Consider the following 21736-nt stretch of genomic DNA (forward strand, 5'->3'; position numbering starts at 1 on the left):
ACTAGTTACGAGTACCGAGCACCTGAGCATGGTAGTGCTCACTCATCACTAGTTATGAGTATCGAGCACCTGAGCATGGTAGTGCCCGCTCATCACTAGTTACGAGTATCGAGCACCTGAGCATGGTAGTGCTCACTCATCACTAGTTATGAGTATCGAGCACCTGAGCATGGTAGTGCCCGCTCATCACTAGTTACGAGTATCGAGCACCTGAGCATGGTAGTGCCCGCTCATCACTATTACGAGTACTGAGCACCTGAGCATGGTAGTGCCCGCTCATCACTAGTTACGAGTATCGAGCACCTGAGCATGGTAGTGCCCGCTCATCACTATTACGAGTACTGAGCACCTGAGCATGGTAGTGCCCGCTCATCACTAGTTACGAGTATCGAGCACCTGAGCATGGTAGTGCTCGCTCATCACTATTACGAGTACTGAGCACCTGAGCATGGTAGTGCCCGCTCATCACTAGTTACGAGTACTGAGAATGGCAGAGCTCACTCATCACTAGTACCGATCACTTGAGCATGGTAAAGTATTCTGTGGTGACTCTGTTCGAAAGAAGCTCGCCCTTAACACAATATTATATTTTCCTGATTGCAAGCTTTGTGCCGAGTTGATCGAAAATTACAAAAAAGCCCACAAAAATCAAAGCTTTCTGTATTTTCCTTTGCTGACATCTCTCCATCAAGGCCTGTAACTGCTAATACCTGTGCTGCGAGCATTAGCTTAGCCCTGGCTGTCAGCAGCCTCCCCGGTGCTCAGCGACTTCCTGTACTCCCTCCCTCCTGTCAGCGAGCTGTGGCAGAGGGATGCAATAGCCGCTGCAGCAGCCAGGTTTTCTGTATGATCACATATCATATGCTCTTTAAAAATGTCCTTGCAGAGGAAATCAAAGAAGATCCACTCCTCAGGGGGTAAGTGGCTCTTTAACGGAGAGGAGGGTTGGATGAGCAGAAGAAGGCGTGCTATTAGTATCATGACATCCTCTGCCATCCGGCTGCACTGTGTACACGTCATGTCGCTGCTGTGTGCACTGACGTTATGGGGTCCATAGATGCTCATATGTTTAGTATTGTAAACAAAGCCGCTATAGGTTCCCCTCCCCCTCCGTGTCATAGAATCATAGAATGGTAGAGTTGGAATGGACCTCCAGGGTCACCGTGTCCGACCCCCGGCTCAATGCAGGACTCGTCCGTCCAGCCTCTGTTTGAAGACTTCCATTGAAGGAGAACTCTCATTGTTCGATACTTCAGCTAGTCATTTTATATATTTACTACTTCTGTCATTGTACGGTGCTGTGGAATATGTTGGCGCTATATTAAAGGTTATTCTATTCGTATTGGTATATATGATTAGGAAGTGATACACGGCTGCTGGTGCTGTACACACCTGTCTTGCTCCTCTTTCCATACGGCGGGATCACTTACAGACTGGAAGCACTGACTCATCCGTTGTGTAATTGTATAGGTGCTAGCACATGACTGTGCCGGCAGCTGGACCAGGTCCTGCCCTGTCAGCGGAGGCAATTGTTTTGGTGGACGTGTCATTTCAGCATGAGCACAGTGACTGCTTGCTCTGTTGGAAATGAATGTCACATTACAGGCATTGCTTTGATATGTCTAATAAATACTGTATATAATATATACATTCATGCACTGTAAGGACAAAGGTATTGGGACACCTACACATTACACATTAAAGGGGTTCTCCACTACAAGGACAACCCATTCTGATCCCACTTGTTTACCTAGTTAAATTTAAAGACCCTGTACTCACCACCCATTCCGGCACCGTTCCAGCGCTGTCGGTTATCATGTTTGGATGCTCACGTGACATTGTGACATCATGCAATCACCACATCCAATTACCACCGGCTTCTTTCTCCCCACCTTCCTACCAAGTGAGTTACTCAACAGAAAGTGACGCTGCGGCTGCCACTGATGATCTTTTGATTGCTTATTTGGGCTAAAGGGAGGGAGAGAGAAGCCAGCAGTGATTGGACAATGTCACGTGAACCCCGAACCACGGTTACCGATGACGCCGAAACGGCACTCGAACAGGAGGTGAGTACATGGTCTTTTACTTTACCTGGGGGAAACAAGTGGAATCAGAAGGGGGCGTCCTAGTAGTATGACATGCCCACCGGGGCCGTGGCGGCGCTCGTTACCGGCCCACGGTTCTGATTCTGGGATGCTGCGGTGGCAAGGTCCGGTTCCGTGACCCCGGCGGTGTCGTTAAAAGGGGAAATGATGGGGATGGTAGTTAGTAGTTTGTCGTGACACCACCTGTGGTATTCGGCCAGAAATAGCCGACGCTGCGGGATGGGACCTCTGGGGAGATGGTGACGCAGCTTGGTTGGTATAGCTCTCTACAGGTAGAGCTGGGTTCCAGGGACGATGGGGGTAGTAGTCTATGATGGCGGGGATGCAGGGCTCGGGCGCAGGCAAATACAGACACAGGGATGCAATCTCAAGGTGTTTACTCACTGTAGCAGGTTCCAAGGTAACACGACTAGTCAGTGACCACCTTTGGAGTGCTGGGTTTCAATGTGATGGGCTCTAGTTGATCCTGGGTAGTTTGGAGGTCAATACTGGTGCACCCTTTGTGTGTTCATTTCCCTGGTTGTCTTCCTGCACTGACTTCCCGCCCTCCTGTCCTACACCTACGCATCCAGTGCCCTGAGCCGGTGTCTGCAGATCCTTCACAAGGGGAGCCTGTTGGCCTAGTCCCTTTAGTCCTATGTGGTCACTTTCCAGCGGATTCATGTGCAGGTTTGGCTTCAGCCCTTGAAGTGACCTAGGCCTCCAGTTTTGCTAGATGAGCACGTTGGTTCTTTTCCTCTAGTCTAGGGACCGGATCCCCATTTGCGGCCACGTCCCTCCACTCCGATATGTCGTATGTGGAACGAGTCCACAGGAGTTTGGCGCACGTGCCGTGGCTCTAGGACCCTGCCTCCTTGCGCCTGGGTGGAGCTGCACCAGCTCCAGACCACAGGTCTTTACTCATGCACTGCTCCTCCTTAACTCCCTCTCCCTACAGTCCCCTCTCACTCACTAGACTCCACCCCAGGCCCATCGGATTAGGGGGAGGGAGGTGTCATCACCAGTTGTGGCTATACATAGCATTAATGGCACCAAGCCCTAACCCTGAACCGGTGGGGAGCTGCTCACTGAGAGCGTTGTGTGTTTGTGTGAACCGGTGGATGACCTCTTCCTTACCCAGGGATGGGGCAGTACCTCTGTGGCGACTGATGCCTCAGAGGCGTCACGAGTAGACAACCCCTTTATTTATAGAGTTGATTCCCCTTTGCAGCTATAACATTTCCCGCTCTTCTGGGACAGCTTTCTATAAGATTTTGGAGGTATCTGTGGGAATTTTTGCCCAATTCTCCATTTGTGAGGTCACACTCTGATGTTGGAGCAGAGAGCAAGCTCACTATTACGTCACCGCCGGAGTCTGCTCCAGCGACTTCTGCTCCGATCGCCAGGCGACGCCGTGTTCCTGCCATGGATGGTGCTGGTGATGGGAGAGAAGTCGATGCCAGCGGCACCAGTGGGTGCAGGCTCCGATCATCCACTGGGCTGGGTTAGCTTGGGATCTGCAGTACCACTGGCTGACTGTGGGTGGCGTGTGTCTTCCAGCTGAAGTTGCAAGCGTTCAGCTACAGCCAATGGGAAGACACCACACCCTTCTTATTTCCCCTCCTGTCACATGATTACTGCCAGATACAGTTATGATTTTCCTGGCTCCTGTTACGTCCTATTCTGTTGGTGATTCCTGTGTTGACTTCTGTGAGTTTTGACTACCTTTCTGCCTACTGTTTTTGTACCTTGCTGCCCGACCCGGATCTGACCTCTTCTACGTTTGCTGACTACGTCACTGCTTGCCGATTCTGTCCCTGTTCCGCAATTCCTGGTTTGACCCTGCCTGACTACTACTCTCATCGGACTGCAGCCTTCCACAGGTAGTGATCTCCAGTTCCCTGTGTAATTCCAAATCCCTGTATAGGGGGTTAAAGGGTTTCAGGGTTCTGGGGGTCCTACTTGGTGAGTGGCTTCCCTCTAGACTTCCCTTTACAGCCCATCTGAGTCTGTGGATCCAGGCAGGCGTTACACTCACAATCTCCAGTCTAGTTCCTCGCAAGGGGTTGAGGTTGGGGTTCTGTGCAGACTTATTAGTATATTAGTTCTTCCACCAAACCCCCCAACCATGTCTATATGGACCTTCCTTTATGCACTGGGGTATATGGGGGAACAGAAAAGAGCCTTCCTCAAATTGTTCCCACAAAGTTGGAAGATTTAATTTTTATTGGCACGAAGGAGACCTATGCCAACATTGGTAAACAATCCATTAGCCATCTCTACCAACCTTTACAGGTGGCACAATGTCATCAGGCAGGTAACATTCTCCTGGCAATCACCAAACCCAGACCTATCCATCAGGTGCCAGATAGTGAAGCACGATTCATCACCAAACAGAACTTGTCTTCACTGCTACAGTCCCGTTGTGGTGGCGGCTTTACAGCACTACATCTGACATTGGTCTTAGCGTAGCAGCTGATCAGCCATGACACTCCTGCTGCACAATTTTTGCACTGATGTTAATGCCAAAGGAGGTTTGGAGTCAGGAGGGTGTTGATGAGTTTTCTGCCTTCTGCTCCTTAGCACTTGTTGACCCCTCTCTGTAACTTTATGTGATCTCCATTCTTGTAATTGAGTTGCTGTAGTTCCTAAATGCTTCCACCAGGGGCGGACATATCATTGGTGCAACCTGTGCAGCTGCACAGGGGTCCAAGAGATAAGGGGGCCCACTTTGACCTCAAAGGCTGAAGGAATTGTGCATTATGATGAGCTATTAGCTTGCAAAGGGCCCATATACTGTTCTTGCACAGGAGCCCTCTTCTGTCTGTGTCCACTAGTGGCCTCCACTTTTAACCCTAGAACGCATGCCTGGGGCCTCGCAGGCCTGCCAGGTCACTTGTTTTCTATGGTAGATTTCTATGGTTGCGCGTTCTAGGGTTAAATACCACTAATAAGTGATTCAGTGAACCTTTTGAAGAGAGTGTCAGCCCAATCTACCAAAATAAACTAAGCACACAGCCTTGATATGTAAATGTAGCCCCATATAAATCACTGCTTATTGTTCTAAATACTGAATCCCTTTAAAATTAATTGAGTAAGGTAAGAGGCGTGTCTCACTACTTTTATCCATATGGTGTAGATATATAGTGTGTAGTTTTATTCTTGTGGAGCTGTGTAGTGATGAGCAGGCATTAACATGCTCAGGTGCTCGTAGCTAGTAGTTGGCTGCGCGGATGTGCACGACTCATGTACCTAATATAATGGAAGTCAATAGGGAACTCCAGCATTTTTCTGGAAGATCTCACCATTGACTTACATAATACTCGGAGTCGGTACACAAGTCGAATATGTGCGATTGTCCATCTGAGACTACAGGGCCCCTGTGCATGGTAGTGCTCACTCATCACTAGTTACAAGTAACGAGCACCCAAGCATGGTAGTGCCCGCTCTTCACTAGTTACAAGTACTAAGCATCCGAACATGGTAGTGCCCGCTCATCACTAGTTACAAGTACAGAGCACCTGAGCATGATAGTGCCCGCTCATCACTAGTTACAAGTACTAAGCACCCGAACATGGTAGTGCTCACTCATCACTAGTTACAAGTAACGAGCACCCAAGCATGGTAGTGCTCACTCATCACTAGTTACAAGTACTAAGCACCCGAACATGGTAGTGCTCACTCATCACTAGTTACAAGTACTAAGCACCCGAACATGGTTGTGCTCACTCATCACTAGTTACAAGTACTAAGCACCCGAACATGGTAGTGCTCGCTCATCACTAGTTACAAGTACTAAGCATCCGAACATGGTTGTGCTCACTCATCACTAGTTACAAGTACTAAGCACCTGAGCATGGTAGTGCTCGCCGATCACTAGTTACAAGTACTAAGCACCCGAACATGGTTGTGCTCACTCATCACTAGTTACAAGTAACGAGCACCCAAGCATGGTAGTGCTCGCTCATCACTAGTTACGAGTACTGAGCACCTGTGCTATAGTGCTTGCTCATCACCTGTGTTATGCAGAAATGATCAGTCCCTGTCCAATCTAATACCGCTATCGCGAATGCACACTGTGTGTATGTGCCGCTCCCATGTCAGCAGCCGGCGCTGCTCGGATCCGGACCCTCTGCGTGGCTCGAGGGATCCTCCGGACCCGGGGGTCACGCGGACACGCCGAATGAAAAGGGGGGGCGTAGTTGTACGGCTTTGACCGTATTTAGTTTGTGACGCCACCCACGGTGTGTGGTGAAGTGGGACACCACCGCTGCTCTTGTGGGATACCCGGAGGAGATGTAATGACAGCCGGATGTTAACCCTTCCGTTGCTAGGCATGGTTGCCCTGGGGCCCAGTGTCTCTGTGTAGGGTATGGCTATGGCAGGAGCCTGCGCGCTCGGACGTAGCAGGGGATGTTTGGTTACTCACAAGCAAATGAATCACACAAGTCTTTTGGTAAACCAAGGTAATGGTGGCCGGCCGCCGCGGCTGGTTATACTGTGGTCCCCCACCCGGGCTGGTGGTCGCCGTCTCTTCCTCTGCACTGGTTGTGGTTGTGTGTTTGGACTTCCCGGTGTGGAACACGGGAGTCCGCTCCCAGCTTTCTGTGTGCCTGAGGAGCCGTGCCCGCTGACCTGTGGGATCTATGGGCCCTGGCGGTTGCCCTATCCCTATCTGTGGGTGGTTGTCTGCTTTTTGGACTTTGGTTGGGACAGGACCTGTAATCCTGCCCTCAATTGGTTGATTAGCTAGGCTGTTGGTTCCGATCCTGGCTTCAGGGTCCGAGTACCCCCTGTGTGCACGGTTTCCGGTCGGGTCTCCGGTGTCGGTACTGGCGGGCTCCAACCCTGCTCTGGTCCTCCTCGGATCTGCCGAGCCGTCTTCCCATCTCCTGCTGACGGTGACGACCGTCTGCCACCTAGCCAAGGTATCAGGGCTCCGGCCCTGGCACCGCTCAACTTGAACTTCTCCTCTGCTGGAGCTACACCTAGCTCCAGCCCACACTCCTCTCAACTTGAACTACAACTTAATCTGTTTGCTTTTCCGTCCCGGGCTGTTCTCTAACCGCCTGGTCCCGCCCACTGGTGTGCCTGTCTTGCCCTGAGGGGGGTGACTAGGGTTTCAGGTCGGCTGTATGTGCCCTAGGTGAGGGATGGTGTTATCCGGGGGCCTAATGTGTGACTACCTGGCTTTGCCAGGGCGTCACATGTATAAAGCATGAGAGAACATACAGTATATAGTCAAATACAGTATCTGTTTTTCACTGGTAGAATTTAAATGCATAAATCCTGTATTATACTTTTTAATTATATTCTATGATACAAATTTATTTCTTTTTCTAAAGTTGACGTCGTTCTTAATTGATGACGATGAATTGTGGACGCGATCATGCATTGTGGTTGTGCATATGCCCCTTTCCCCTGTCCTTTCCCATCCCCCGGGGGAACTTGATGGATATTTGTCTTTTTTCAAGTATATTAACTATGTAACCTTATGGTACAAACTGTTAGGGCCTGTCCACACGTGACACATTATTGAAAAACATTGTAGATTCTGTCTGGGATTTTCTTGCAGGATTGCAATACATGTATAACATGCTGACATTGCTGAGGATTTGTCATCGATTTCATCCTATGCAAATAAAAAAATAAATCCACTTTGAAATTTTGCACATAGGTTTGATACGTGGCAGATTTATAATCCACACTGTGGGTCAATTTATACAGTATATGGAATATTTTTTTGCCACGTGCAAATTTTTTTTGCTTTGTTTTAAGTTCCAGATTTTTTAAAATCTCATCCAATTTGTTGCTACCGTGTTTTTCCAAAAATAAGCCCTCACCCAAAAATAAGCCCTAGCAGGGATTTTCAGCATTTTCGGAGCAAGGCTTAAATATAAGCCCACCCCTGAAAATAAGCCCTAGACCAGGATCAATAATGAAGTGTCCGTGCAGCTAAAAAAGGTTACAGATACTGCAGGACACTTCATTATAGACAGCGGCACCCGGCAATTACACTCGCCCGATGCTGAGCGGCAGGACCTGCAGTGATCACACACCCGTACACATCAGATCTCACACACACACACACACACACACAATCAGATCTCACTCACACACCAGATCTCACACTCAAACATCGGATTGCACACATAATCAGATCGCACACACAAACATCAGATCACACGCAAACATCAAATCACACACACAAACATCGGATCGCACACACGTTGGATCGCACACACGTTGGATCGCACACACATCGAATCGCATACACACTCACCTCATCCAGCGACACCTATGTCTTCTCGCCGGCAGAATCCTAAGAGGCAGTGCAGTGGAGCGCAACGAACAGGACCTGCAGCCGGACACGTGACTTGCTCTCATCATTCCCTGCGGCCGTAAGCGCTGGATGTGATGTGTGCGATCGGCTGTGTGTGTGTCTGCGATCGGCTGTGTGTCTGCGATCGGCTGTGTGTGTCTGCGATCGGCTGTGTGTCTGCGATCGGCTGTGTGTGTCTGCGATCGGCTGTGTGTGTCTGCGATCGGCTGTGTGTGTGTGCGATCGGCTGTCTCTGCGATCAGCTGTGTGTGTCTGCGATTGGCTGTGTGTGTGTGCGATCGGCTGTGTGTGTGTGCGATCGGCTGTGTGTGTGTGCGATCGGCTGTGTGTGTGTGCGATCGGCTGTGTGTCAGTGATCTGCTGTGTGTGTCTGGGATCGGCTGTGTGTGTCTGTGATCGGCTGTGTGTCAGTGATCGGCTGTGTGTATCAGTGATCGGCTGTGTGTGTCTGGGATCGGCTGTGTGTGTCTGCGATCGGCTGTGTGTGTCTGCGATCGGCTGTGTTTTTCTGTGATCGGCTGTGTGTGTCTGCTATCTGCGGTGTGTGTGATCTGCTGTGTGTGTCTGCGATCGGCTGTGTGTATCTGTGATCGGCTGTGTGTGTCTGCTATCTGCGGTGTGTGTGTGATCTGCTGTGTGTGTCTGCGATCGGCTGTGTGTATCTGTGATTGGCTGTGTGTGTCTGCTATCTGCTGTGTGTGTATCTGTGATCGGCTGTGTGTGTCTGGGATCGGCTGTGTGTGTGTCTGCGATTGGCTGTGTGTGTGTCTGCGATTGGCTGTGTGTGTGTCTGCGATTGGCTGTGTGTGTCTGCTATCTGCTGTGTGTGTGTGATCTGCTGTGTGTGTGATTTGCTGTGTGTGTGTGTGATCTGCTGTGTGTGTGATTTGCTGTGTGTGTGTGTGATCTGCTGTGTGTGTGATTTGCTGTGTGTGTCTGCGATCGGGCTGTGTGCGTCAGCCAGCAGCAGGGTAGGACGGCGTGTAGCACCGACCGGAGATCACAGGAGGACCTGGGAGCCACGCAGAAGTCCTGGTCTGGTCAGTATGAGTCTACTGGGAAGTGGGGGGGTCTGCTTTTTGGGGGGGTAAACTTACCCCCAACCGTGTTTCTCCAAGAATAAGACCTCCTCCAAAAATAAGCCCTAGTGCTTTTTTGGGGGGCAAAAAAGACCCACGGAACTATGGATTTTCAGCCTGCAAATCCAGACAGAAAATCATCAGCATGTGGGTGAACATGCCCGCAGTTTCTCAGAATCTGAAACCTATGGATAAATACTCCCGATGCAAAGCAGCCCCCCAAAATAGTTTGTAAAAATAACAACCAAAAATGCAGCACCTATAACGCCCTGTGCGCATGATGCTTTTTTATGAAGAGTTGGTGCAGTGTATCATGCAGTTTGTTGCTCAAATCTGCATGTCTATTCTTATCTCTTAGCTTTATCCATGGAAATCAATCAACTTATCATTATAAAAGGGGTCGGCTTCATGAGATTTGTTCTAGAATTTCATATTTAGTCTGGAGTTCCATTTGCGTATGACTCGTGCGAGTTTCGCATCGCATCACCCGGCACGGCCACACACTCTCCTGAAAGGAGCTGGACGGCTGCATGTATTTCCATGCAGCTGAGGCGCTCGTGTCAGGAGAGTGAGCGGCCATTCCAGGTAATGACAATGCGAGACTCGCACGAGTCATACGCAAATGGAACTCAGGCCTTACAAATCTATATATATAATTGCCTTATTCTGTCTGTCATGCTCCAAAATTGTGTCACCGTGACATGTCCTTACGGTGACACAAAGCTGATTGGCCGCTGGGCTCGCCATGGCCCCGCCCCCCCCACACGGATTGGCCTCTCGCCCCGGCTCTCTGCAGGCCCCGCCCCCCTCACGCAATGCACGCTCGCTCTGGCCCAACTGACACGGAGCTCCGATTCCCAGGTGAGTACACACACACACACATCACATCACACTCACTCTCACACTCACTCTCACACACACCTCACACATCACAACATGCTGGGATATCGCTTGCTTCTACACCGGCTCCGTCAGGATCCCGGCAGCGCCAGACATAACCTTGCGATGCTGGGATCTTGACGGAGGCCGTGAAAGCTGGTAACCATTATACACATCGGGTAACTAAGGTCCCTTAGTTACCCGATGTGTATCATAGTTACCAGTGTACACCGGCTCACACTCACTCTCACACACACCTCACACACACATCACATCGCATCCACACATCAAGGTCCTGCAGCTGCGGAACATACACACACATAACAGCACACACACACACACATACACACACACACACACACAAATCAGATCACACTCACACACACCTCACACATCACATCGCATCCACATACTCACAGCATCCTGGGATATCGCTTGCTTCTCGGCGGCGATACTGTGCTGTTGTGAGCTTCCAGGACCTGCCGGGGGATCACATGGCCAGAAGCATGTGATATCCCCGGATGTTGTGAGTATCAGCGCGTATGTGCAATATCGTCAGTGTGTGTGTCTTTGTGTGTGAGTGTTTGCGATCGGGTGTGTGTGAGTGGATGCGATCGGGTGTGTGTGAGTGGATGCGATCGGGTGTGTGTGAGTGGATGCGATCGGGTGTGTGTGAGTGGATGCGATCGGGTGTGTGTGAGTGGATGCGATCGGGTGTGTGAGTGTCGGCAGAGGAGCACGGCGTGCTGGAGGAGGCTGGGAGCAGAGAGGCTGATCATGGGGAAGGCTGGGAGGAGAGAGGCTGATGCTGGGGGAGGCTGGGAGGGGGAGGGGGAGGCTGGGACGAGGGAGGCTGATGCTGGTGGAGGCTGATGCTTGGGGAGGCTGATGCTGGGGGAGGCTGGAAGGAGAGAGGCTAATGCTGGTGGAGGCTGATGCTTGGGGAGGCTGATGCTGGGGGAGACTGGGAGGGGAAGGCTGATGCTGAGGGAGGCTGGGAGGAAGGAGGCTGGGAGGAGAGAGGCTGATCCTGGGGAAGGCTGGGAACGGGAGGCTGATGCTGAGGGAGGCTGGAAGGAGAGAGGCTGATGCTGGGGGAGGCTGGAAGGAGAGAGGCTGATGCTGGTGGAGGCTGATGCTTGGGGAGGCTGATGCTGGGGGAGACTGGGAGCGGAAGGCTGATGCTGAGGGAGGCTGGGAGGATGAGGCTGGGAAGAAGGAGGCTGGAAGGAGAGAGGCTAATGCTGGTGGAGGCTGATGCTTGGGGAGGCTGATGCTGGGGGAGACTGGGAGGGGAAGGCTGATGCTGAGGGAGGCTGGGAGGAAGGAGGCTGGGAGGAGAGAGGCTGATCCTGGGGAAGGCTGGGAACGGGAGGCTGATGCTGAGGGAGGCTGGAAGGAGAGAGGCTGATGCTGGGGGAGGCTGGAAGGAGAGAGGCTGATGCTGGTGGAGGCTGATGCTTGGGGAGGCTGATGCTGGGGGAGACTGGGAGCGGAAGGCTGATGCTGAGGGAGGCTGGGAGGATGAGGCTGGGAAGAAGGAGGCTGGGAGGAGAGAGGCTGATCCTGAGGAAGGCTGGGAAGAGGAGGCTGATGCTGAGGGAGGCTGGAAGGAGAGAGGCTGATGCTGGGAGAGGCTGGAAGGAGAGAGGCTGAGGCTGGGAGGAGAGAGGCTGATGCTGGGGAAGGCTGATGCTGAGGGAGGCTGGGAGGGGAAAGCTGATGCTGGGGAAGGCTGGGAGGATGGAGGCTGGGAGGAGAGACGCTGATCCTGGGGAAGGCTGGGAGAGGGAGGCTGATGCTGGAGGAGGCTAGAAGGAGAGAGGCTGATGCTGGCGGAGGCTGATGCTGGGGGAGGCTGGAAGGAGAGAGGCTGATGCTGGTGGAGGCTGATGCTTAGGGAGGCTGGGAGAGGGAAGCTGATGCTGAGGGAGGCTGGGAGGAGGGAGGCTGGGAGAGGTAGGCTGAGAGAAGAGAGGCTGATGCACACACACACACACACACACACACACACACACACACACGCGCGCGCGCGCACTGCACAACACACCACACACACACACACACACTGGGAACCACAAACAACTGCCCTACACAGACACCCACACACACAGACAACGCTGCACACACACAACACCCAACACACAAACACCGCGGCACACACAAATATACGCACATACCGCACAACACACACATTGCACAAAACATACCTCCCCCCAAAACACACCACACACACACAAACCGCGCAACACACACACAACGCTACAGACACACAGCGCTCCACAAACAACGCAACACACGCAACACACATACAACACCGCCCTCACCCCCCGTCACACCCAGACAACACCCAGAACATGTACAGCGCCCTACACAAACACTTGGTAACTACACACAACAACATCTATATATATATATATATATATATATATATATATATAACAAAAATCATACATGAACTACACAATACGTAAATTCTAGAATACCCGATGCGTAGAATCGGGCCACCTTCTAGTATATATATATATGTATATAATAATTATGTTATAGTTATTATTATTATTATTAATATTCTCCTGGCAACCTGTCTGACTATGGAAATTCTCCATTTCATGACCACGTATTGCATATATGTGCTATTATAGTTTGTATACTCAGCATAGTGTATACATTTTACTGGACAAGAAAAGCGCTTACAGGCTATGTTCACACAGTGCATCATTTCTAACTACAAAGATGCAGCATTTTTGAGCCCAAAAAAACGCACCCATGGCAAAAACGCATCAAACACGCATTTTTTTATGCGTTTTAAACCTTTTTTATTGTATTTAGTCCAATGTGTTGTTTTTTTTTTAGTCAAATCTATTGACTGGAGGGCTTAAACACTGGAAAAAAGCAAAAAGAATTGACATGCTACATCTTCAAAAAATGCAGCTAAGATGTAGGCAAAAAAAGATGGCCAGTGTATCCAGCAAAGAGATGTCATAGACTTCGCTGGATGAAGGAAATGCATGCATTTACATCTTTGTGACCGCAAAGATGCACCAAAAATGCAATAAAAGCATTGTGTAGCTTCTCTAGAGATGTAATCTCCATGAGGATGACACAGGCGCGCTCAGCAGATTAGCTCACATATCAGATCAGCACCACTCCTGACTAAGCTGGGGTAAACCCAGCAGGGCCAACATCTTCCACAAGCTAATAGTGCATATTGGTGCTTTGTATGTTACGGCATAAGCCTCATGTGACGTTTGCTTCTGTGACTCCATCACCTTGTTTCTTTTTCTATGTCATCCTATGTTTAGCGTTTATACTGTAATATTAGCTGTCATCTCAAGGTGCCACTGCCATATGAAAAGGACAAAATTAAGGTGATATAGGGAGATGATAACAGGAAGTGCTGTTGTCGCGGGCGGCGGGGCGCTGCGCTCGCTATGCTCGGGTCCGGCGCTGCGGCTGCTGCTCGGTGGCTCGAGCGGTGGGCCGGATCCCGGGACTCGAGCGGCGCTCCTCGCCCGTGAGTGAAAAGGGGGTGGTTTGTTTGGGGATTTAGTCCGTGACACCACCCACGGGTTGTGGTGAACATGGGCACCACCACTGCTGGTGACGGGGATCCTGGAAGCGATGGTAGGGAGCAGCTGGGATGTTGTTTTCCCCCTCAGTGGGTAGGGGATGGTGGTCCCGGGGCCCAGTGGTGTGACGGGGAGGCAGGGTTGGTGAGGTGCAGGGTTGCAGGGACAGCGCGGCGCGGTGCCGGATGGCACGGGTGTACTCAGTCAGCAAAAGATGCACAAAGTCTCCGGTAAACCAAACGGCTGGATGGACGGGTCCCGCAGCCGGCTGCAGTGTCTCTCCCGGGACAGGTGATGGTGGCTGTCTCTCCCTGCACCTTTGTGTACTGCGTTGACTCCAATGGCTTCCCAACGGTAGTCCGCTCCCTGGTGTATAGATACCGGAGGAGCCCGTTTTGCCCGCAGGCGCTGGCCCTCGTATTTCTAGCCGGTGGCGGTGGCTGTATATCCTCACGGTGTGAGCGGTTGCCTTCAATCGGGACTTGGTTGTTAGGGAACCCCGGGGGTTCCTGTCACATTCGGATTTGACTATTGACGGCGGCTCCAAGCCTGGTCGGGGTCCGATGGCCCTGCCTGTGTGCTTAGCTTCACTCCATTCCCCGGTCCGGTACCGGTGGGCCACCGCCCAGCCCCGGTCCTTACGGCTCTGCGGAGTTCCACCAATTCCTGCAGACGGCCACCACCGTCTGCCAACCTTGCTCTCAGTGCCTGGGCTCCGACCCAGACACTTGCAGTTTCGTGACCTCTCACTTTCACCTCCTGAACTGATCCACTACTTTTCCCGCCTCCAGGCCTGTGAACTCCTCGGTGGGCGGAGCCAACCGCCTGGCTCCGCCCCACCTGGTGTGGACATCAGACCCTGGAGGGAGGCAACAAGGGTTTTTGTCTGACTAATGTAACTGTCTGGGGGGTTGGGGTGTGTGTGTTTTGTCTGTGGCTACCTGGCTAGTCCAGGGCGCCACACTGTCAGTGTGGGGCTGAAGCCACACGACATGCTAGGAAAGCCTGTTGAGCTAAGCCAAGTGGCACAGTCCCCAGCTGCCCTGGAGTATAGGGGAAAACGTTCATTTTGATCCTGTTGCACAAGAGGACTGGTTTAATAGAGAGGGGCAATGTTAGAACACTGGGTTTTAAAAGAAAAGAGGCGTTACCAGTGTGAGATATGTAATGACTGACAGTCTGCTCTCAGGCTACAGTATATGTCTCACACTAGTAACTTCTTTAATTTAAAATAACCTCTGAAGGCAGATTCTCAGAGAGATATATTTTGGGCCCATAGATATTAACAGCTTTACATATAAGAAAAATGTGGATTTCTCAGGAATAAGACGTTGGATCGCAGATATCAAGCTATGATTTTATTCCTCTTTATATAACCTGCATGCCCATGTACAGCTTAGGCCCCTTTCACACGTCAGTGATTCTGGGACGTTTGTGCTTTTTTTAAAATGTACCAGAATCACTGACATACGCAGACCCATTATAATGAATGGGTCTGTTCACACATCAGTGATTTTTCACTGCACGTGTCTCCGTGCGGCGTACCCGCGTGTGCGTGATTGTCGCACGGAGACATGTCCATTTTTTTCTGGCATCACCGATGTTCCACGGACCACGCAGTGGTGTGGTCCGTGAAACACGTGCCAGAAAAAAACGTGCTTTTAAAATAAAAATCATTTTTACTCACCCGCCGTCCAGCGATGTCCTCTGCAGCCCGTGCAGCCTGCTGCTTCTGAGCCGGCTAATTATTGTCGCGACACAGCCGACCTGGAAGCAGCTGCTGCGGGGGTCAGCGCCGGCCGGATGCTGCACCGCGGGAGTGATCAGCACCATGGAGAGCGGGAGCGGGCACAGGTGAGTTGTTTTCTAAGTGCAATCACGAGCCACGGAGAACGGAGCCCGGATTGCACTTAGACAACCCACGTGTGCCGTGATTCACGGCACACGCAGGGACATGTGCGTGTTTTACACGCCAGTGAAAAACGTCACTGTTTTTCACTGACGTGTGAAACGGGCCTTAGGAGGGTTGATCCTATTGACATATTCCCTTTAAATGCTGTTATACTAGCTTTCATTACTTTTTCACCTCTGAGGTGTGTTTTTTTCTAAGCTAAACAAGCCCAACTTTTCTAACCTCTCATTATACGAGAGACCTTCCATTCCATGAAATAATAATCTATTTGCCCCCCTTTGAACTGACTCTGGGATATCAGTTTTAAAATATGGAGCCCAAAACAGAGTTTGAAGCGTATAGCATCGGATTCTCTCCCATCGGATGTTATACACCAGTGTGTCCCCAGCCTAACCCTGCGCTCACATTGTTTTATTGGATAGCACTCGGCCCATTGTCTTACTATGGGGCAGTGCTGACCAGCGCTTTCTTTCTCAAGCCGAATCGCTGTGAGAAAAAAATTGCTGCATACTTCAATTGGCAGTGTATATTGGATGTCGCGCACCCATTCACGTCTATGGGGGTGTACTGCCCCGTACTCGGCGGCAGCCAAGCCGCTCGGATCCGGACCTTCTGTGGGTGGCTCGAGGGTCTCCGGACCCGGGGGTTCTGCGGTCGCTCCACCAAAAAGGGGGATTTGTGGTATGGGGACGTAGGTATACGGCTGGAGCCGTGTTTAAGTTTGTGACGCCACCCACGGGATGTGGTGAAGGTGGACACCACCGCTGCTGTTACGGGGCACCCGGGGGAGATGGTATGCAGCACGTTTTTAACCCCTCCGTGGGCAGGGATGGTGGCCCCGGGACCCGTTGGGGGTTGGTTTTGGCGGTGCAGGGAGATGGGCGGCCGGAGGGCACTGATGTACTCACTATTATATTGAAACACTCGAGTCTCTGGTAAACCAAGATGATGGTGGTCGGTGCCCGCAGCCGGCTGCAGTCTGGTCTCCCACCCGGTTGGTGGTCTCTGCCTTTCTCCTGCACCAGTTTGTGATGTTGGACTACCTGCGCTTGCAACTTCAGGAGCCCGCTCCCCGGCTTGATGTGGTCAAAGGAGCCCGTTTGCCCGCAGACGCTGGCCCGTGGGATCTCTGAGCCTTGGCGGGGGTTGCTTATTGTTTTCTCGGTCCGATTAGGGCTGAGAAAATAATCGCTCATGGGTGCTGACACACAGGCTAATATTGGTCCGAGTGGAATGCGATGTTTTATCTCTACTCGCACCGTTTATCTCGCCGTGTGGCTTAGGGATAACCATCAAAAAGCTTCTAACTCCTCTCACCTAGAGTTGTGGACTCTTCTATTGTAAACTGCTCCAGGTCTTTCATACTTGAAAGCGTCTTCTCCCAGCAGCAATTTTAAGAGCGGGTGAGTATAAGGCCATGTGCGCACGTTGTGTTTTTTTTATGCGTTTCCGCAGCGTTTTCAACTGCAGCATTTTAATGCAAAAATTGATTGATTCCCAAGGAAAGTTTATGGAAAATAAGCATATTGTGTGCGCACTATGCGTCCAAAAACGCTGCGTTTTTTGTGACAACAATTTGTCAAAATCTCTGCGTTTGAAGAAGCAGCAGGTCAATTGTTTTTGCCATTTTGGCAGCGTTTTGTTAACATTGATGTCAATGAGAATTATCAAAACGCATCCTTAAAGAAATTTCTAGAGTTTTCCATGCTTTTTTGATGCTAAACGCATTCTTTTTTGACAAAATCAAAGCTTGCGTTTTTGGCATTATAGTGAGGTCAAGAGGCTTCCATTTGCCCTCACATCCATTCCTACTTTAAAAATTGAGGCAAACAATACTTTTACTTTATTTGGAACATACTTATTAAATCTCATTAATCATTTTCGGTAAATTATCATTATAGTGTATGATTTAAAGGTAATTATTTTTTTTTCTTTATTTTTTTCCTACTGTTTGAGTGTTCACACTTTATTTATTTGTGTGTTTGTATTGAAAATGCATCTCAATTTAAGCATTGAAAATGCTTTAAAACGCGGCAAAAACGCATGAGTATTTCCTGCTTTTATGTGGTCAAAACCAAATTTGACAATGACAAATTCTGCCAGAGGATGCGTTCATTTCTGCAAAGTACTGAACGCAACGTGCGCACATGGCCTAAGACTATGGGCAGGGAAACTAGATTAAAGTACCACGCCCGTGGTGAAATAAAATGCTGAAGTGGTGCTTTAAGGATGATTGATTAAGAAGATAAAAAAAAAGGCAGTGGAAAATTGAATGTATATCAATAATTATAGGGGGGGCAAGAAAAATAAAGCAGTGTTCCGCTGTGTGAGGTCACAAATCAAGTTTTGCAATGGAAATCCATGACTATCCGTTACTCCTTTGGGTATAAAGGTATCTGTCTACAAATGATGGCAGCTTCTTAGTGGAGAAGTCTAATGGAGTCATCGAATTCGTAATGAGAGGAAATGTTTTCATGAAACTAAGTGAAAGTTGATTTACAGTAGCATATTGGCAAGTGTCCCTCTTGTGTCTGTACATCTTGAGTCCTATATTTACATTTCGGGAACCCATTGCATAAAAAAAAACAACAATGTAGCTCCAGCTACTCTCTTTAGTAAAGTGACACCAAGTCACATCCCCTCTACAATTTATTCCTTTAAGCTCCTTGAAAAGTGTAGTGCAGCAGAGTGTGCTTATGCCAATTCTTCTGGCAAAGGGGACAGAAATCAGAAGCCTTTGGCATGTGTGTCCTGCAGCAGGCACGTGTGGCATGTTGTGGTCACAGGTGACAGTCTTGTGGTGTCTGGCTATAGAAGGTCACAGCATTTGGCTGCACAAACTTCTCCTTGACCTTCTATGATTTATTCTTGGTTTTCATTTCTTTTCCTTTAGGGCCTTGCAGAGTTCCTCAGCCTGTCTGCTGCTTTTCATAAGTATTTTGCTTGTGTCTTTATAAACTTTCACTTCCTGTTACTCAGTGCTTGTGATAGTTCATTTACCTTTTACAAGTCTTCAGTGCAAGCAGTCGGCTTGCATACATCTGGAGAATCTTGGTGGTTTTTACAGTTCCTCTCCCTGAGTCAACTGGAGATAAGTTGTTTGCTTTCCCTTGTTTGTTATTTCTGTGTGTCCTTTAGTGCTACGGTTGACAAAGAGCTCATCCCATCCATTCCTTACCTAGGGCCCAGATCATTGTCATCCTAGGACCAGGTATCCAGCTCAGCGCATAGGTGTGGAACCTATATTGGATGGTGAAGGAACCCAGGGCCCTGTGGTGGGCTTGGTCAGGGGTCACTATCTCCCCTTTCCCTAGACACAGGTTTTTCCTTCCCTTTCACCGTTTGCTTGGTTCTTCCCCTTACTTATTGTGACAGTTGCCTGGGCCACTAGGTAGCATTAAATTAAAATCGTGCAGAATTTGGCTTTAATGAGAGTCAACTGGTTTTAACCAAGACATAGTTTGACAGTCACAGTGGTTGAAGCCACGCTCTCCTGTAGGAGGTGCTCTTGTTGCCCCCACTCCTACTGAACTTTATGCTGTTTTTATGTGTTTTATGTCAAGTGTGTTTTATATGGACTATGCTGGTGTTGGAGGATGCATCTCGTGGCCGGCGCCATCCATAGCTGAGGCCTTGCAAGGTCAACTGTATTCTCATGTAATGTTACTGTCTGTAAACATATTAACAATGTATGTGGTAATGTAAAGTGTAATCTGTTATGTGTTAGCAGTGTGTAGTAAAGTGTATTATGCAGATAAGCTTTAGGGAAGGACATAGGTTATAATAGAAGTAGCAGAGTGGAGAATGTTAAATAGGATGAGGTATCAGGTAAAGTATAGGAATGTTCTGTAGATAGACTTTTTTAGTAATTGATATAGCAGAGCGTCAATTCCTGGTTACAGAGAGCGCTGAGAGCAAAGGTGGGAGGAGTGACAGATGGCCAGAGGCTTGGTTGTAGAGACAGGCCTGTGAGACAGCAGTTCTACAGAGGGGCTCCTGAAGTTAGGATGTGACCTTGTACTTTGGTTTGTCTGGGAACCCGAAGGTATCCTTCAAGGGTCAGGACCCTACGGTTCACCTCTGGACGGGCTTAGAAGAGTCCAGGGACTAGACGGACATGCCAGAGAGAGTTCCTCAGGGCTGACCTAGGGAAATCGAGGGACTAGAAGCCATGTGAGGCAGTGAGTGGACCATGAGTAGCCGAGGAGAAAAGAAAAGGGGTTAAGCAGAGGCTTAGGCCGGACAAAGTACCCTGGGAAACGGAAGAACCCAATAAGTGTGGCCATGTCTGTCGTAAACGTGGAAGAATTAATAAACTATTTACCCAGAGTTCTCCAATGTTCTGTATCTACCGTATCTAATACATCCAAGATGATGGCCGGCTGCTGGATGATGGACGCTGCCCTAAAGAGTACACTAAGGGGTACTTCACACACAGCGAGATCACTACTGAGATCGCTGCTGAGTCACGTTTTTTGTGACCTCATTAGCGATCTCGCTGTGTGTGACACTGAGCAGCGATCTGGTCCCTGCTGTGAGATCGCTGCTCGTTACACACAGTGCTGGTTCGTTTTTTTATTGTTGCTCTCCCGCTGATAAGCACACATCGCTGTGTGTGACAGCGAGAGAGCAACAATCCTGAATGTGCAGGGAGCAGGAGCCGGCGTCTGACAGCCTGCGATAAGCTGTAACCAAGGTAAACATCGGGTAACCAAGGTGGTTACCCGATATTTACCTTCGTTACCAGCCTCCGCAGCTCTCACGCTGCCAGTGCCGGCTCCTGCTCCCTGCACACGCTAACCTAAGCGGTGTGCGCTGGTAATTAAGGTAAACATCGGGTAACCATACCCGATGTTTACCTTAGTTACCAGTGTCCGCAGCTTCCAGACGCCGGCTCCGTGCAAGCGCAGCGTCGCTTGCACGTCGCTGCTGGCTGGGGGCTGGTCACTGGTCGCTTGTGAGATCTGCCTGTTTGACAGCTCACCAGCGACCATGTAGCGATGCAGCACCGATCCTGACCAGGTCAGATCGCTGGTCGGATCGCTGCTGCATCGCTAAAGTATGAAGGTACCCTAAGTCTCACACACCCCGCCTAAAGTGGTCTACAAGCACTGTCTCTCTCTGGCAAAGGAGGGTGGAGTCTTCATGGCCCGGCGTCTGCACTTCCTTCTCTCCCATGGTTTCCAATGGCCACATGATTTTAAAGGTTAACTGTGGGTATTTGCTGCAGCAACAGCCAGATCATATTTGTCAGTAAGATAACTAGGTGGATATAGCACCAGTGCATTACACCCAAATGATTTTAATTAGAGAATGAGCTAGTGTGGCTGAGGGTGGGCTAGTGAGATAGCCATGCATGAAGGAAAACTATGCCATGGCTGGCACTGACCATTTCTGATCTTTCTTACAATTTAGATTTATTTATTTTAATCTTTTATATTGCGCCATCAAGTCCTCAGTGTTATACAGATGTCATTATCACTGTGCCCATTGGGGATCCTAATCTAAAATAACTATCCAAAGGATAGGCCATCAATGTAAAAGTAATGGACAACCTCTTTAAGTCTGAATGTCACATTTGTTGCAATCTGTTCCTGAATCCTATTTGCAGCACTCCCATTATAATTATCCTGTGACCTTGTTTATAACGGAGCTCCGGTCCTGTTAACTGCACCTGCAAAGCCACATCATCAATAGTCCATGATTAATGTCCTATAATACTAGTATTATAGGATGTGATAATAATAGTTCTGATGCATTATTGATTTCTTATTTTCCTGTCTATTTTTGTTGACCTCTCCTTGTTCTGATTTTTGTTTAGTCACTTCTTCACCTTTGTATTTGATGGGTCCTTTTTAGGCGAGCAA

General features: G+C 49.7%; 1 protein-coding gene across 1 annotated transcript in view; it reads left to right on the forward strand.

Moving 5' to 3' along the window:
* Positions 1-804: 804 nt before the first annotated feature.
* ATP8A2 (ATPase phospholipid transporting 8A2) overlaps positions 805-21736 on the forward strand; it is a 1156459-nt gene continuing 1135527 nt past the window's right edge. The window contains exon 1 of the mRNA XM_075337374.1: positions 805-917. Coding sequence (XP_075193489.1) covers positions 875-917 — 43 coding nt within the window. The 5' untranslated portion in view covers positions 805-874. The remainder of the gene's footprint in view (positions 918-21736) is intronic.

The sequence above is a fragment of the Anomaloglossus baeobatrachus genome, chromosome 2 (assembly GCF_048569485.1).
Source record: "Anomaloglossus baeobatrachus isolate aAnoBae1 chromosome 2, aAnoBae1.hap1, whole genome shotgun sequence".
NCBI lineage: Eukaryota > Metazoa > Chordata > Amphibia > Anura > Aromobatidae > Anomaloglossus > Anomaloglossus baeobatrachus.